Below are 16,043 nucleotides of genomic sequence, written 5' to 3'. Positions count from 1 at the left end.
GAGAATCTTGCAGTTGGTTATCCCAGCCTCTTTCTTGGCCCAGTTGCAGGCTCTGTATGAGAGATTATCTGAACAGGACATACAGATTTTGTTCCCTTTCCTGTGTAGGATATCTACAATTTTAGCTGATTTGCCCAGAATGGGGCTAAATTTGTTGGCATTAACTTGAGAAAATATGACCTTTTAAAAGTAATTTGAGTGGGTAAGTGCAAGTTACAGCCGAAGAAATCCCAAAGTTCTTCCTCTTTTTTTCAATTAAGAATCCTTTGAAGTATTTTTTAGCAGTTAGGAAGTTGATGTTAACACCCTCTAGTGGTGTTTTGAACATGTGACAGGTTAGTGTTTCTCAAACTGTGGATCAGAACCCACCAGAGCGCCTTAGGCCACTTTTTGGTGGGCCTCTGTGCCCCAGTTTGCCCAGTGCCTCCACACTTGCCTGCCCCATCTGCTCACTATGCCACACAGCCGTTTAATCAGACCAGTTCTGACTCATTTCATGCTAAGTAAAGGTGGTCGGGAGACAGAGAGAAGTTTAGGAAAGGGGGATGGAAAGAAGGTTTGTCTTGAGCAGCGATGGCTGGAGGAGGCGTTGAAGGAAATAAGATACAGATAAAAGATAAATCTTTATTATAATTATTCAGAAATAAACCGGGGATAGAAATGAAAGGGATAAGAAACAAAAGCAGTAATAGGTGGAAGAAGTGATCGTAAAAGGACCCAGAGAGGAGGGATGCAAGGAATGGTGAGGTCTTGGCCTGCAACTGGGGGTGGGAAAGGTACAAGTTGAATGTTAAAGGAGACTGGGAGAAGGAATGACAGGAGATGGGTGTGTGAGTATTTTTGAGCAATATGTAGAGATGGGAAGGCCTCTGCATCAGCAAATTCTGCCTAAAATGAGGCAGCTAGGTGACAAGACTGACCGAGCAAGTGTCTGTATTTAGCCTGAGGGAAACTGTAGTCCGAGGTGTGGAGGACATTGCCACAAGGAAAATGCTATAGCAAAGAATTTTATGTTTTCCAAAGATTAAATGTGGGCAATAGAAAGTGATGCCAGCCAGCTGATTATGCCAAACTCCACTTCCGCCGACCATCATTTTGCAGTTCATTCATCTCTTGCACTGCCATTTTGTGATTGGTGGGCTTCAGTAAAATTTGAGAACCCCTGGATCAGAACTTTCCTCTTCCTTCATTGAAACAAGTAGACTAATTCAGTCATTTTGGAACAAGGAAAGTTCAGTTTATCCTCCTTAAACTACCGTATTTTTCGCTCTATAACACGCACCCGACCATAACACGCACGTAGTTTTTAGAGGAGGAAAATCCGTAGGCATGCCACCCGTAGGCATTTCCTCCATAACACGCACAGACATTTCCCCTTACTTTCTAGGAGGCAAAAAGTGAGTGTTAATGGTGCAAAAAATACGGTATTTTATTGAAACTGATCAGTTTGAAATAAGGCCAGCCTGCAGGATAGCCTGAAGGTACAGTGATTAAACAGTAAGCTTTCCAGTTTTTGCATCATTTTAGAACGGGAGTCAAGCTCATGGAAATTATTTCTCCTGTTCTCTTGCTCTTTTACAGGTGTTGTCCAGGGGATAATAACTGGAATCAGAGGCCTTTGCAATGGTCTTGGTCCTGCTCTCTTTGGCTTCATATTCTTTCTGTTCCATGTGGAGCTCACCGAGTTGGCGCCTGTCCCGGATCCTGATAAAAAAGCAATGCAGGATCCAAGCGATGAGGTAAATTATTGTAAATCGTAACTTTTAATAGTGCTTGATCAAGGCACCCCACTTATTTGTGATGTTAAATTTCCTGGTAAGAACCCATGCTGTTCATATTACTATTAGACTTGTTAGTCACTTGTTAAACAAAGTTGTCAAGCGACTTAGAACATATTTTAAACATTTTAAAATAACGTTGTAACATTGATACATCCACACAGAAACACATACATAACAGGTGAACCTCATGTTACATATGCTTTCCTTGCTGTATTTAGGTACCGAGTAAAAGTCTACCTAACATTTCACGTAATGAACTCTTCTGGCATCCAGCTATGTACAAGATAGCCATTTCTAGGCTTCATGGCTGCTTAGAGGGTGAAACGCGGAGTAAATCTACAACTGGAATATCACTAGATGGGTCTGCCAGTAGTTGGATATGAGTTCCTTGCAGTGTTGTACAGCCGTGGCAAGTTACACACCACAAATTTCTCCTCTTCCACCACTTAACAGAACAGTTCTGAACCAACCTCTTCTATTTGAAAACCTATTTTTTGAAATCTCTTTAAATTAGTGCCAGTTGAGCATACAGTCCATTCTGGTTGTAAATGCTTGGTTTTTACAACTGTAAATGAGACCCTCTGCTTAAAATACACAACACCTCCTTGAAGAACAAACTACCAGAACCAGTTAAATGATTATTCCCCATGAATTGTACACAGCGAAACCATTGCATAAGCAGAACAGCATCTGTTCATGTGGTGGAACTTCTCTCTCCACCCTGCAAAAAAATTGCTCTGGCATTGCTCTATTTTGTCCAGTCACTCCTGAAATTATTGTGAAGGTTGCCTTGCTTTTTGAGAAAAATGCCTGTAGGGACATTGGAACTTCCTTATGTACATGGAATTAACAGCAACGGTGGCTGAATTTTTGTCAATAGTATCTCTTAGAGTGGTGATTTAGCGGGAAGAAACTCCAATGAAAATCCTCGCTACTGCATTTTTTACATGGCTGTTTTTGTATATATTTTCAAATTTTATATATGGATGTTTTATGATGGACCATATTTGTAATGCCTAATAAAGTTTTGGCGAAGTAAGTATGTACATGGAATGCTTTCACAGTACAGTGGTACCTCTAGTTACGAACTTAATTCGTTCCGGAGGTCCGTTCTTAACCTGAAACTGTTCTTAACTAGAGGTGTGCTTTCGCTAATGAGGCATCTTGCTGCTGCCACTGCCCCGCCGGCACACAATTTCCGTTCTCATCCTGGGGCAAAGTTCTCAACTCGAGGTAACTCTTCCAGGTTAGCGGAGTTTGTAACCTGAAGTGTTTGTAACCTGAGGCGTTTGTAACTTGAGGTACCACTGTACTCCAAAACTGCCTCTTCTGAGATTGCATTCAGTTCCATGAAAAAAATGATTCTTTAGATAATGCCCATATCCTTTATGAACTAAGGCTGAAAGTTTTTGAGAAATACAATACTGAGACTGAACGTTTATTTTGCCATTTGTGTTTGTCGACTATGTTTAATGGGCATTTCATCGTACCCGCCCACCCAGCCTCATCACCACAGTTAATCTATATTTATGTAGTTTACTCTTTGCTTGTGTGCTTGGGGCACTTTGTAACAGGGTTGTCAGAATTTCCACAAGGTTATGGCCAATTAAGCACCTCCGTTGATAGTCCTGTATTTTTGATAATTTGCGTTTTGTGCTGTATGCACTGCTGAAGCCTGCGACAAAGGCTCTCGAGCGAAACATTTTACAAGTGCCTGAGTTTCATATTCTTCATCAGGGCTGATACGGGTGTAATCCTTTTACACTGCAGTACTGGACATGTCTACTCAAAAGTAAGTCCGATCAAGTTGAGCAGCTGGGTAGGCGGGCATGCTTGAGTTTAATCCCGTGGTTCAGACAGCCACTCTCAATTGTGGACCAGCTTCTCCCTTGCAGGTTCTGGACAGGCAATCTTGCATGTTTCAGCTGCCTCCTTGAGCAGGCTCTTCTCAGCCTTCAAGCCAAGGTGAGACACAAACGTGGGTTGTTTTCTGATTAACTTGGATGGTATTTGAAACCCCACTTCTAAGTGCTGCCTCCACTGTACCTGACATCAGACAAGAGATCTCAGCCCTCTTCTGTTTTTTTTAAAAAAATGATATTTATTAAAGTTTCAGAAAAGATTACAAAAATAAAAAGAAAAGAAAAAAAGAAAAAAGAAAATACAAAATACAGAAAAGTAAAAACAGTTAAAAACAAAGCAGTCTTTCCATGTCTTGTCTTTCCTTTACTTGTTTCCCTGACCTCCTCACACCTCCCTTTTTTGTATTCCAGTTCAGTTAGTTAATTCAGCAAATCCTTTTCCTCTTTGTTTTTATCTTAATCCTTTATCTTAATATATTATACCTTTAGATTCTCACCTGTTAACAATCCATTTTTTACATACTCCTTTGTAACATTGCTACTAAAGCCACTTAACTTCATTCCGACATCATTCCAACATTCATTAATTTTACAATATTACTGTAAATAGTCTTTAAATTTCTTCCAATCTTCTTCCACTGACTCTTCTCCCTGGTCTCGGATTCTGCCAGTCATTTCCGCCAATTCCATATAGTCCAGAGATCTCAGCCCTCTTCTGAGTCAGGGAGGGTGCGGGGCAGTGGAAGCCACAAATATTTGAGTAGATGCCGAGGCCAGCCAAAATCTCTGGTCTCCTAGCTTTACTTTTTTTTTTTTTTGCCAATATATATTCCAATACAGTGGTACCTCGGGTTAAGTACTTCATTCGTTCCGGAGGTCCGTTCTTAACCTGAAACTGTTCTTAACCTGAAGCACCACTTAGCTAATGGGGCCTCCGCTGCTGCTGCTGCACTGCCACCACGCAATTTCTGTTCTCATCCTGAAGTAAAGTTCTTAACCCAAGGTCCTATTTCTGGGTTAGCGGAATGTGTAACCTGAAGCGTCTGTAACCCGAGGCGTATGTAACCCGAGGTACCACTGTATACATTCCAGTATATATTCCAATATATTTATTTAGTACTCTCTTTTTTCCCCTCAATAATTTTTTATTATTTTCTTTACACAGTCATTCTTACAATACGTTATTCAACATATAAACCTTTTTGCTATGCCGAGCTTGCGACTTCCCTCCTTCCCTTCAGCGCCCTTATCAAATCCAATCGCGTATTTTAACTTTTTACATCTTATCTACATTGTAGGAATTACTTCAATCCTGCTAATGTATTTTAAGTTTTTACAGTTCTCCTTTAAGTATACAATAAATTTACTCCAATTATATTGGAATTTCTGATCGTCCTGATCCCGAATCCTGCTGGTCAGTTTGGCTAACTCCGTGTAATCCATCATTTTCGCCTGCCACTCCGCAATAGTAGGAATGGTCTCCTAGCCTTACTAAGGTATACGACAAACAGGTGTCACCCAAGCTTTATTCCTTACCCAACCCTTGTGTCCTTGAGGTTGGATTTCCTCCACATCGTCTGCAGCCATGAGCCCTACGTTACTCTGCTCTCCTTGGTAAATCAGTTCAGCAATCTGACTAAAAACTGATATCTGTAGGCAAATAGGAATGCTTGGACCCAGCTTTGCACAGCCTGAGTTATTCCCTGTAAGCCTGTTCATTGTGGCTCCTTTCTTTCTCTCTGCAGAGTTCGATTATTCCTGGCCCGCCATTCCTGTTTGGAGCATGTGCAGTCCTCCTCGCTTTTCTGGTTGCCTTATTCATCCCCGAGCACAGTAAAGCCAGCAGTACCAGAAAGCACACCAACAGCATCAGCAGCATACAGAGCACCAACCCCGACCGAGGCAGCGACGAGGACATTGAGCCATTGCTGCAGGACAGCAGCGTGTGAGAGCTAGATTTTCCTAATGTTCATGTAGTCTGCAAGCAAGCAAAACCCACGCACTGAGCTCTGAATCCAGAGCAGGACTGGAGTGAGCTTTTGATTTGTCAGAAGCTTTGCACATTTCACTCACCTAAGGTTTGCTATGTTGGTGTCCATGGATGTCCCGTCGGGACGAATTTAACCACTTTTCTTTTTTTTCTAAAAAAAATAAGAATTCAACGCAGTTATTTTTCTGTATCTGATTTGGAAATGCTATCAAGCCCCGCACCGGACAGAATATGGAATACACACAGTATCTTGGAAAACCTTCAAACAAAGTGGAACTTACTGAGTACACAGATTCACTGTGAGCAGACCAATCAGAGAAAAGTTACTTCTACTGACGGATAAAGATAACAAAAACCCTTTGCCATTATGTTCCTACATTTCTAATTAATAGGCTGCCTGGTAAATTGAATATTGTGTTAGAAGTGTTAAGAGAATTTCAGCCGTTGAATATAGATTTGGGTTTTGGTTTTTTTGGAAGTCTTCAACCCTCATTCCCAAGGACTCTTAACCCGTATGTCAGGAGCTCCTTTGGAAACCTTAAAAGGGCACATGTACTTTCATTGATGGTTAGTAATGCTCACTGAACTAGGTAGCACCACCAATGTAGCCAGTTTTGACATAGAGGCTAATTAACTGGATGCTGAGGCAATTTACATTTACTTGTGTGTATTTATTGCATCATCTATCACTTTTTATCTGCCGTATGAAGCACTCCCTCTCCTGTTAATTTCACTCCTGCCTTAACTGCTACTTAGTGTGCATTTGTTACCAACTCTTATTTAGCCATCATATCAAACTTCGGAAGAATTTCCTGGGTTATAATTATGAAATGCCTCTCCCAAAGAGGCCCTAAAGATGGTTTAGTTTCCACAGAGTATCATGTTATAATTTTTAGAGACATTTTATTAAATTGCACAGATTTCTATGTATTTTGCGGCAGTGGAAATGGACCATTACACACACAAAAACTAACCAAGTACTCTTAAGAATGTTTTATATGTATTGAATATATGTAGATATTTGTAAGAAGTTTTACTTTTTCCAGATAAGGTACTGTGTAAATCTTGTATTTATAAATGTAATGATGGTGATGGATATACAGCTTTTATAAAGGATTGTGTAATGACTGAACAAAATAAATATATATATATATTTTGAAACTTGTTCCGCCTTAAGCAAAGATAACAAACCTTTTGTACTATGCAGTTTGGTTTTTAAGTTAAAAAGCTTCCTAATGCACAATAAATTTGCAACCTATGCTATATACCTACTACAAGCGTGGTTTTATTTTTATTCCATATATTTTCTTCAAATACTGAAGCTGAGTTTGAATTATTTGTAGCACATTCTTGGCTAATGCGTTACTGCATATCAGTCTGGGGAAACCCAGCCACATGGGTGGGGTATAAGTAATTAATAATAATAACAACAACAACAATAACAGTAATTTATCATCTTCACCCTGAACTTCTTTTCTCCCTACACCCCTATGATGGCACTGATACATCTGTAAGGATAAGCCAGTCACAACTGCTTTGCTAGTAACAATTGTTCCCTTCCCTTCACACTTTTGTTCAGCATAACTAGTACAGTGGTGCCTCGCAAGACGAAAAGAATCCGTTCTGTGATTCTCTTCGTCTAGCGGTTTTTTCGTCTTGCGAAGCAAGCCCATTGAAGGATTAGCGGATTAGCGCTATTAGCGGCTTTTAGCGGCTTATCTGCTGATCGGATCAGCTGATAAGCAGCTTAGCGGCTTAGAAAAGGGGGGGAAGGGAAAAAAACCAGCAGGAACTCGCAAGACATTGTCGTCTTGCGAAGCAAGCCCATAGGAAATTCGTTTTGCGAAGCACCTCCAAAACGGAAAACTCTTTCGTCTAGCGAGTTTTCCGTCTTGCGAGGCATTCGTCTTGTGGGGCACCACTGTATCAGGAAACAGGGGAAACAGAGCTGTCAGTGAGCTTTCCCAAGACGAAAACAAGATTGTGTAGGTCTCTCGGTATAAGTGAGGTCTAAGAAGAAGTAACCTTCGAGTGCCTGGAACGACTCGCTGTTTCCCTGGCCCTAATTGCAAAATGAAGAAGTAGGGAAGACAAGTTACCGTGCTGCCGCATTCCACAAGCATTCTTCCCCTCGCTTTGATTATCTTGTGGCTAAACTAGCTCAGAGTTCATTTGGTGATATGCATCCCAGCGCTGATGATTCTCCATGTCTACAACTCAGAAATCTCAGTTGGCAATTCTCAATATGTATGAAGCCAGAAATGCCTGTGTCCATTATTTTCACTGCTGATGCCTTAGACCAGAGGTCAGCAATGTGCGGCCCACGAAGACCGTTTTATCGGCCCACGAACCGCCCACGAACCGAGCTGCCTGCTCGGCAAGTCCCCCGCACGCTGCGCTAAACCAGCGCGGTGCGGGGACTCTCCAAGCAGCGCCAGAAATTGCGCATGTCTGTGCATGTCCAGACACCGGAAATTGCTTCTGCACAGGTGCGATTTCTGGTGCCGCGGACATGCACAAAAGCGATTTCCGGCGTCATGCTGCACCAGTCCAGCCCACAGATAATCTCTGTGGGAGTGATCCGGCCCATGGCCGGTAAACCTTGCCAACCCCTGCCTTAGACCCAGATACTGTGTTTCCCTGTTACAGCACAGACAAGACAGCCTACAGGTGCAAGATGAAAACTTGCTCTAAGCTTTGCAGCTGAATAACATACCTTTGGAGAAGTGCCTGCTCTATATAAGGTATAGGAAAGTGCTTTGAGGTTGGAGTGAGAGCATTCAATAAAACATTACCAGCATGATTAGAGATGAGGGTGGCGCTGTGGTCTGAACCACTGAGCCTCTTGGGTTTGCTGATCAGAAGGTCGGCGGTTCGAATCCCTGCGGCGGGGTGAGCTCCCGTTGCTCTGTCCCAGCTCCTGCCAATTTAGCAGTTGGAAAGCACACCAGTATGAGTAGATAAATAGGTACCGCTGAGACGGGAAGGTAAACGGTGTTTCCATGCGCTCTGGCACTTGTCACGGTGTTCTGTTGTGCCAGAAGCGGTTTAGTCCTGCTGGCCACATGACCCGGAAAGCTGTCTGTGGACAAATGCCAGCTCCCTCGGCCTGAAAACGGAGATGAGCGCCGCACCCCATAGCCCCCTTTGACTGGATTTAACTGTCCAGGGGTCCTTTACCTTTACCAGTATGATTAATCCAAAGTAGCTGTATGATTGTCATAGTGGCTTTGCTTTACTCTGAGCTTATATCCAGTCTTTCAATTCAAAATAAATTTCCAAAAATCAAACCGCATAAGAAGTAAATACAACAATGAATAGAATAAAAACAACAGTTACAACAATTCTACAGGCAGCTAAGAGTTTAAAAGCCTTGGAAAACAAAAACCTTCACCTGGTGCCAAGGTATTTAGAGATGAGCTAAAGAGATTTTTCTAAAAAAAAAACAAGCTCATCATCTTGATTTGCTGCAGAGCACATCCCAGCTTCCTGTGCCAAGCAAAAACAAAAGCTTGTAATGGGTTTGCTAAAGGAAGACAGTTGAAATCTGGAGAAAGAAGCTGGAAGGCTATCCTGGAGCCACACTCCCAAAACAGGAGGTGCTTTATACTGAGAGGAATGAAGATTGCTAAGTGCTTCAGTAGGGAACTAATATAGAGGTAAATGGGATGTGGGTGGCGCTGTGGTCTAAACCACTGAGCCTCTTGGGCTTGCTGATTGGAAGGTCGGCGGTTCGAATCCCCACGACGGGGTGAGCTCCCGTTGCTCTGTCCCAGCTCCTGCCAACCTAGCAGTTCGAAAGCACACCAGTACAAGTAAATAAATAGGTACCACTGCGGTGGGAAGGTAAACGGTGTATCTGTGCACTCTGGTTTCTGTCATGGTGTTCCCTTGTGCCAGAAGTGGTTTAATCATGCTGTCCACATGACCCAGAAAGCTGCCTGTGGACAAACACCAGCTCCCTCGGCCTGAAAACAAGATGAGCGCCGCAACCCCATAGTCCCCTTTGACTGGACTGAACCGTCAAGGGGTCCTTTACCGTTTTACCTTTATCCAATACAGAGTAGATTTAGTTGGATTCATTTTCCTATGGATTCATTTTGCTTTTATGATTAAATGTTCAAACAGCTTTAGAATTAATTTTACTTTCTTTTTCTTAATGATGTGTTTATTGATTTTTCAAAAACAATAGGCAAATAAGATACTGACACCAAACTGACAACTACTATCAATATCTGCATTAAAGGCTTCTTTTTCAATTGCATACAATTCTCCTGCTGCTAAGTTAATGCCAAACAGTATTTTTAACATCATACATTGATTTTTGGTTTGGATATATAGTAGTAGTAAGGTAAAGGTAAAGGTAAAGGTACCCCTGCCCGTACGGGCCAGTCGTGACCGACTCTGGGGTTGCGCGCCCATCTCGCTTAAGAGGCCAGGGGCCAGCGCTGTCCAAAGACACTTCCGGGTCACGTGGCCAGCGTGACGAAGCTGCTCTGGCGAGCCAGCACCAGCACAGCGCACGGAAACACCGTTAACCTTCCCGCTATAAAGCAGTACCTATTTATCTACTTGCACTTAAGGGTGCTTTCGAACTGCTAGGTGGGCAGGAGCTGGGACCGAAAGACGGGAGCTCACCCCGCTGCGGGGATTCAAACCGCCGACCATACGATCGGCAAGTCCTAGGCGCTGAGGTTTTACCCACAGCGCCACCCGCGTCCCACATAGTAGTAGTAGTAATATATTTATTACTGGACAGAGAATTGACCTGCGCCTCCATGGACAGCTGTGAGTCCAAAATGACTCCCAGGCTGCGCACCTGGTCCTTCAGGGGCACAGTTACCCCATTCAGGACCAGCGAGTCCCCCACACCCGCCCGCCTCCTGTCCCCCAAGAACAGTCCTTCTGTCTTGTCTGGATTCAACCTCAATCTGTTAGCCGCCATCCATCCTCCAACAGCCTCCAGACACTCACACAGGACCTTCACTGCCTTCACTGGTTCCAATTTAGAAGAGAGGTAGAGCTGGGTATCATCCACATACTGATGAACACCCAGCCCAACCCCCCCCCCCGATGATCTCTCCTAGTGGCTTCATATAGATATTAAAAAGCATGGGGGATGACGGGGCTCTGCTCATTTTTCAGTGTAGCTTGATTTGGGACAATTTCCCTCTTCCCTTGCCCCCACCCTACATTGGCAGAAACCCCCTCCCAACTCTCCAGAGAAGTTTTTGGGGATATGAGTGTTGTCTGCTGGAAGCAGGAGACAATAATCTTTCATTCTGTGAACTTTCTGAAGATAAATTAGGATCCGATCTCACTTATTTTTCTCATAAACCGTTGACATGGCGCACCATGTTCCTTCTGCTTTGATGGATAAATTTTCTCGCAAGAAAGCAAAACTGGTTAATTTTGTTTTAACCTGACAGATGATTTGTTGATAAAGGGTTGCTCCTAAAATGACTTCCCTTTTAGCTTCCCTACTTTGATAGACTAAGTGCCTATCAAGTGTCTCTGAGCAGTTTTAATTAGGGTTGTTACCTGGTGTGTGTGTGTAAAATACTCTTGGTGAAGATTTCAGTAAACAGCTGCATGTTTAGCATTTAGCAATTCAGTAAGTGGGTGCCTAGGTACGTCAGTGGTGGTTTCCTGTTGCTAGAAGTATTTCCTCTGTGACTTATCAAAACCAGCTAATATTTCCAAGAAAGGCATGTTAAAGCGTGTTCTCCCTAACAGAGAGCACGTGTTGCGGTTGGGGAACAGGCCGCCCAGCCATGACTAGGCAAATTAATCTGCAACCCTGGCCTTTAGGGTTAATCGGGTTGCTGGGGAAATATGATTGTTACCAATTTGGAGGAGGAGTCAGAAGTTATAAATAGAAGGGCCAGACGTAGGGACGTCCTCTTGGCCGTTTTGCATCGGATCACATGGAGCACTTGGACAATCTTCTCATTGTCTGGTTACATTTCTTTATTTTTTATTTCCCCTTTCTTTTTAATCCTCTCTAGTCCCTTAAATAATTTAATTCCCCCCTTTATTTCCCCTTTCTTTTTAATCCTCTCTAGTCCCTTAAATAATTTAATTCCCCCCTTTTCCTGTTCGATTTCCCACCCCACCCCTTACCCTGCCCTGTGGGAAGATTCTCCCTGTATCTGTGGCTTGCCTTTCCCAATAGTGAGAGAGCCCCCCCGTTAGGGGCTTTCTTTCGCAAAAAGGTTTCCCCCATTTCTCTTGTTGAAATTGTGGGGCTAGTCAGGGCTGTTCCCAGCTTAGCTGGTATCACTTTCGTTTATAGTATCCCCGAAGGTTGGCTTTATGGCTCTCTGTGCCTCCAAGGACTATGAGCACTCTGTATATGCTCTTGAACTATGCTGTTTCTGAACAAGTTTTCCTTAAGCGGCCCATTTGTGATAAAAGAACTTTGGGTTTCTTGAAGGGGTGCTTCCCTCAAAAAGGGCAAGCAGGGGTACCTGGACAAGCTGGGGGGCTACCTCAACTCTGCTATTTCACTGGAAACATTTATGCCTGGCCTAGCAGGTGATCCTAGGGCTTTGCCCTAGAATTCGATGGCCTGGAAGTGTTTCCGGCCTGAATAGTGTCCCCATGTGGTCCATGAAGCATTGGTTTCACTGGGTCAGCGGATAGTGCTGGTAATGCCTAGGTTGCAGGATTGGTCCATGTATGGGACAGCTGCATGCTCCCCCATTGCTCTACCTGGACACTTAGGTCCTTTTGGTGGTTACCTCACTGCAAGGGATGTAACAGGCGCCACGTTTGCAATATGCAACTGGGAGAAAGCACCTTTGCGTGCCCGCATTGCAGTTTGCGTTGCAGAGCACGGGCTGCAATTGCATTGCATTGCTAGGAGATTTGCAGTTGCATTGCACCGAGCGTGTGTGCATTGCATGGAGGGTGTGTGTGCATTGCACGGAGTGTGTAGTTGCATTGCATGGAGTGTGTTGTTGCATTGCACAGAGTGTGTTTTTTGCATTGCACGGAGTGTGTGTGCATTGCACGGAGTATGTAGTTGCATTGAATGGAGGGTGTGTGCAGTGCACAGAGTGTGTAGTTACATTGCATGGAGTGTAGTTGCATTGCATGAAGGGTGTGTGCATTGCAGGGAGTGTGTTTTGCATTGCACGGAGTGTGTAGTTGCATTGAACGGAGTGTGTAGTTGCATTGCACGGAGGGTTTGTGTGTGCATTGCACGGAGTGTGTAGTTGCACTGCACAGAGCGTGTTTTTTGCATTGCACGGAGTGTGTAGTTGCATTGCATGGAGAGTGTGTGCACTGCACGGAGTGTGTTTTTTGCATTGCACAGAGTGTGTGTCTGAAAAGGAAGCTGGCTCGGCGGCAGCTTGGTTGGGACTTCTTTAGGGGTTCTGGCCAGCGTCGGCCCTGTAAATTTACATATCATGATGGCAGCACAAGATGCCCCCTGCCCAAGCGGGGGCTGGAAGCTGGCAAGCAATAGCTCAATACCTTTTGCCTTATTCCCATTTTATTTAGGGATCCAGTTGGATATCGTTGCTAAAACATACCACTTGGCTATGGAGAAGCTGTCTGCCTTGAAGGAAGTTAATTTGTAATACTTCCTCTGTAGCAAGTGATGCTTCACCAGATCCGATCTTGCTGGGTCACTTAACTAATCTTCCCACTAGGCCAGGCTGCCTAGATTTCACCCCTCCCATATCCAAGAATCTCCTGAGGAGTCTGCTGATTTTCCAGAGAGGAGGAGGCGTGTTCTGGTCTCTACTTATTCTGCTCCAGCACCAAATCAGTCAGTCAGTCAGTCAGTGTCAGAGAGAGAGAGAGACTGAGTGTTAGAGATCAGGTGTAGAGATAAGGTTGCTGCTAAGGGCAGCTGCAGACACTCAGTGCAGTGCAGCATTTATTTATGCTTAGACCTATTAAGCTCTGTATATAGTTTGTATAGTTGTATATAGAATAAAGAAGATATTCTACAGAGCTGCTCTCCGAGTTGTTTATATGTTCTGCTGTACTCTGCTGTGCGACGACTGTCTTGTTGGAGTGAATCCGGTGCTCACAACTCTAAGCTGTGAGTCCATAGCACTTTGACCTGTTCCTGTGCAGAAGGTGGTCTCTGGAAGTGCTACCCAGCTCGCCTAGCCCAGTTGGGGCTGAAGTGGATGAGTCCAGTTGGTGGCACTGGCTCAAGGGCGATGCTGACAGAGGTCCCCTTACCTTTGTGTATGCCTACCAAGCATGGTGAAGGCAGATATCAGGCGATGGTAGCAATTCCTGAATGTATGCAATAGTAGTTCGCCATGGCAGGATACCTTGAACCCGCACAGGGATTTTCAGGTTCATGCTGGTGCTGCTGGATCTTTGCCCTTTGGTTTTTATTTCAAGGGCTGCTGGTGTGCAAAGCTATGGCCTCAAGCCAGGTGTGGTGAGGCAATCATGTGACATAACTTTTCTTGAGTTTTCCCCATTGTAGTAGCAGTTCACATGTGGCCCGAGGAGTTCAGTGACCATCGGATCTGCTTTTGGTCTGATAACCAGGTGGTGGTGAGCGTCTTGGCAAAACAGTCCTCACACTCTAGCACAGTCTCCGCCCCTCCGCTCATGCTTTCAAGCTGCGCCACTTAAGGTTTAATATTGTGCTTTCTACGCTCCAAATTACACTGAAACACTATCCGATTTTCAGATGAAGCGCTTCAGATCCTGGGCTCCAGACTCAGCTATTGCCAGACTTTTCCAGACCACCTATGGCATTTTGACAACAATTAGTAATTACAGAGAGCGGCAGTTTCCATTTCCCCTTTTGCTTTTACCTCTTATGGGAAGGCCTGGATGGATTTCTTAGCCTTAAGCTGGCAGTTCTCGGCCATTCAGAAGAATTGGCCCCCATCCTCTGAGCAGATCCTGCAGTATTTGGTCCACCTGCTGCAGATTGGGCATGCGGTTATAACTATCCGAATTCAGTCCACTGCAATATCTGTTACATTGAAGCTTTATTTTTCAGAGACCCTTGTATAAAGTTTGCAGTGCGCAGGGCCTTGGAAGGTTGGAACCTGCAACCTCATAGGACAGTGGGCGGAAAGTCGGTCAATTTTTACCTATGCAGTATCTGCAACAAGTTAAAACTTGTCTGCTGGTTAAAGATCAAGGTGAGACTCCTTTCAGCAGTCCATTGCATTTTCGCACTGAGGGTTGGGGAAATGGTTGTTGGAGCCAGCACGGGGCTGAGAGTCTGGAGGCTTATTGCTTCTGGACTTTTCCTTATCCTTTGGAGCTTGTCATTAGAGTTGGTAACTCTAAAACAGACTTAGTGGACAGGAGTGCCACAATCAGGCTTCCCGCCACAGGTGAGGAGGGCCCTTTCCCGGATAACAGAATATTTGGCTTTTTATTCCCTGGGGGCTTGCCCGCTCCTAGTGCATTAAAATGGGTTCCCGTTAGCCAGGCATCAATGTGCTTACGTCGTGCACCAGTTATTACAGCCTGCGGCTTGCTTACCGCTGAACACTCCTCATTCCTTACGATTAGGTGCTGCTGCAAAGGCTGCACACTGGGGGCCTGTCAGTAGACAGGATTGTAATACGGGTCATTGGAAGTCTGACGCTGACAAGGGTTATATCAGGAAGTGTCACAATGATGTCTGTGCTGATGCTTGTCTGTTATTTCCTTTTTTCATAGGAGCAGCTGTGCACATTTGGGCCACAGCATTGTACACTAGGCTGGCAAGCATGTTGACGAGTTTGGACTGGGGCGCCATCTCAGTCTTCCTGCCCATGTGAACATATACAGGATGTCTAGATGGGGAATGCTTTGGGAGGAGATCCTTCCTTTGGTGTGGTCGAGTGTGACCTGTGCAGGTCCTCCCGCAGTGCTGGTGGTACAGCTGGGCGAGAATGTTTGCGGTCTTCCTCCAGCATAAGTTTGCATTCCTGCATGCAAGAGGGCTTGGATTGAGTTGATGGCAGCTCTCCCTGGACTCAAAATAATTTAAGGCATTGGTTCAGGGGGGGTTGGAGCACCTGTCCCCTCCAATGCGCAAAGATGTTCCATTAAGGGAATCCAAGGATTCGCCATGCTTTTGTCGACCCCTTTTGAGGGGTAGGGCCATGCAAGAGTCCCTGGGAGCATTTGGGGTGAGCTTGAGTCTGATCCTGGTTCATTGCCCCCCCCATGCTGTTTACTGGAACTGACGATATGGTGGGGCCCAGTCGTCAGTGCTGCCCTGCTGAGGTCAGGTGCAGCTAGTTGGGACCCAATGCCTAGACAAACTACCACCGAGCAGGCCAGAAAGCATGTTAATAAGGCGGTGGATAATAGAATAAAATAAAGAAAATAAATAAAGTTAATAAAATAACAAATAAAATAAAATAGGTCCTTGCTTTAGGTGGTTCTGTAATATTGCACCCTCCTAATTTTCTTCAAGGC

At 44.5% G+C, this 16,043-nt stretch overlaps 1 protein-coding gene across 2 annotated transcripts in view; it reads left to right on the top strand.

Moving 5' to 3' along the window:
- Nucleotides 1-6,910, top strand: part of MFSD14B (major facilitator superfamily domain containing 14B) — a 39,307-nt gene extending 32,397 nt beyond the window's left edge. Inside the window, exons 11-12 of one of the 2 annotated variants that reach the window (XM_081213755.1) lie at nt 1,582-1,739; nt 5,389-6,910. In XM_081213755.1, coding sequence (XP_081069881.1) covers nt 1,582-1,739; nt 5,389-5,592 — 362 coding nt within the window. In that variant the 3' untranslated portion in view covers nt 5,593-6,910. Of the gene's footprint in view, nt 1-1,581; nt 1,740-3,518; nt 3,856-5,388 lie in introns of those variants that run through there. The other variant, XM_081213756.1, reaches the window with a different exon arrangement.
- Nucleotides 6,911-16,043: the final 9,133 nt, after the last annotated feature.

This window comes from Podarcis bocagei (genome assembly GCF_964188305.1).
Source record: "Podarcis bocagei genome assembly, chromosome: 11".
Classification (NCBI taxonomy): domain Eukaryota; kingdom Metazoa; phylum Chordata; class Lepidosauria; order Squamata; family Lacertidae; genus Podarcis; species Podarcis bocagei.
The sequence above is the reverse complement of the archived record's forward strand: the minus strand, read 5'-3'. Positions and strand labels throughout refer to the sequence as shown.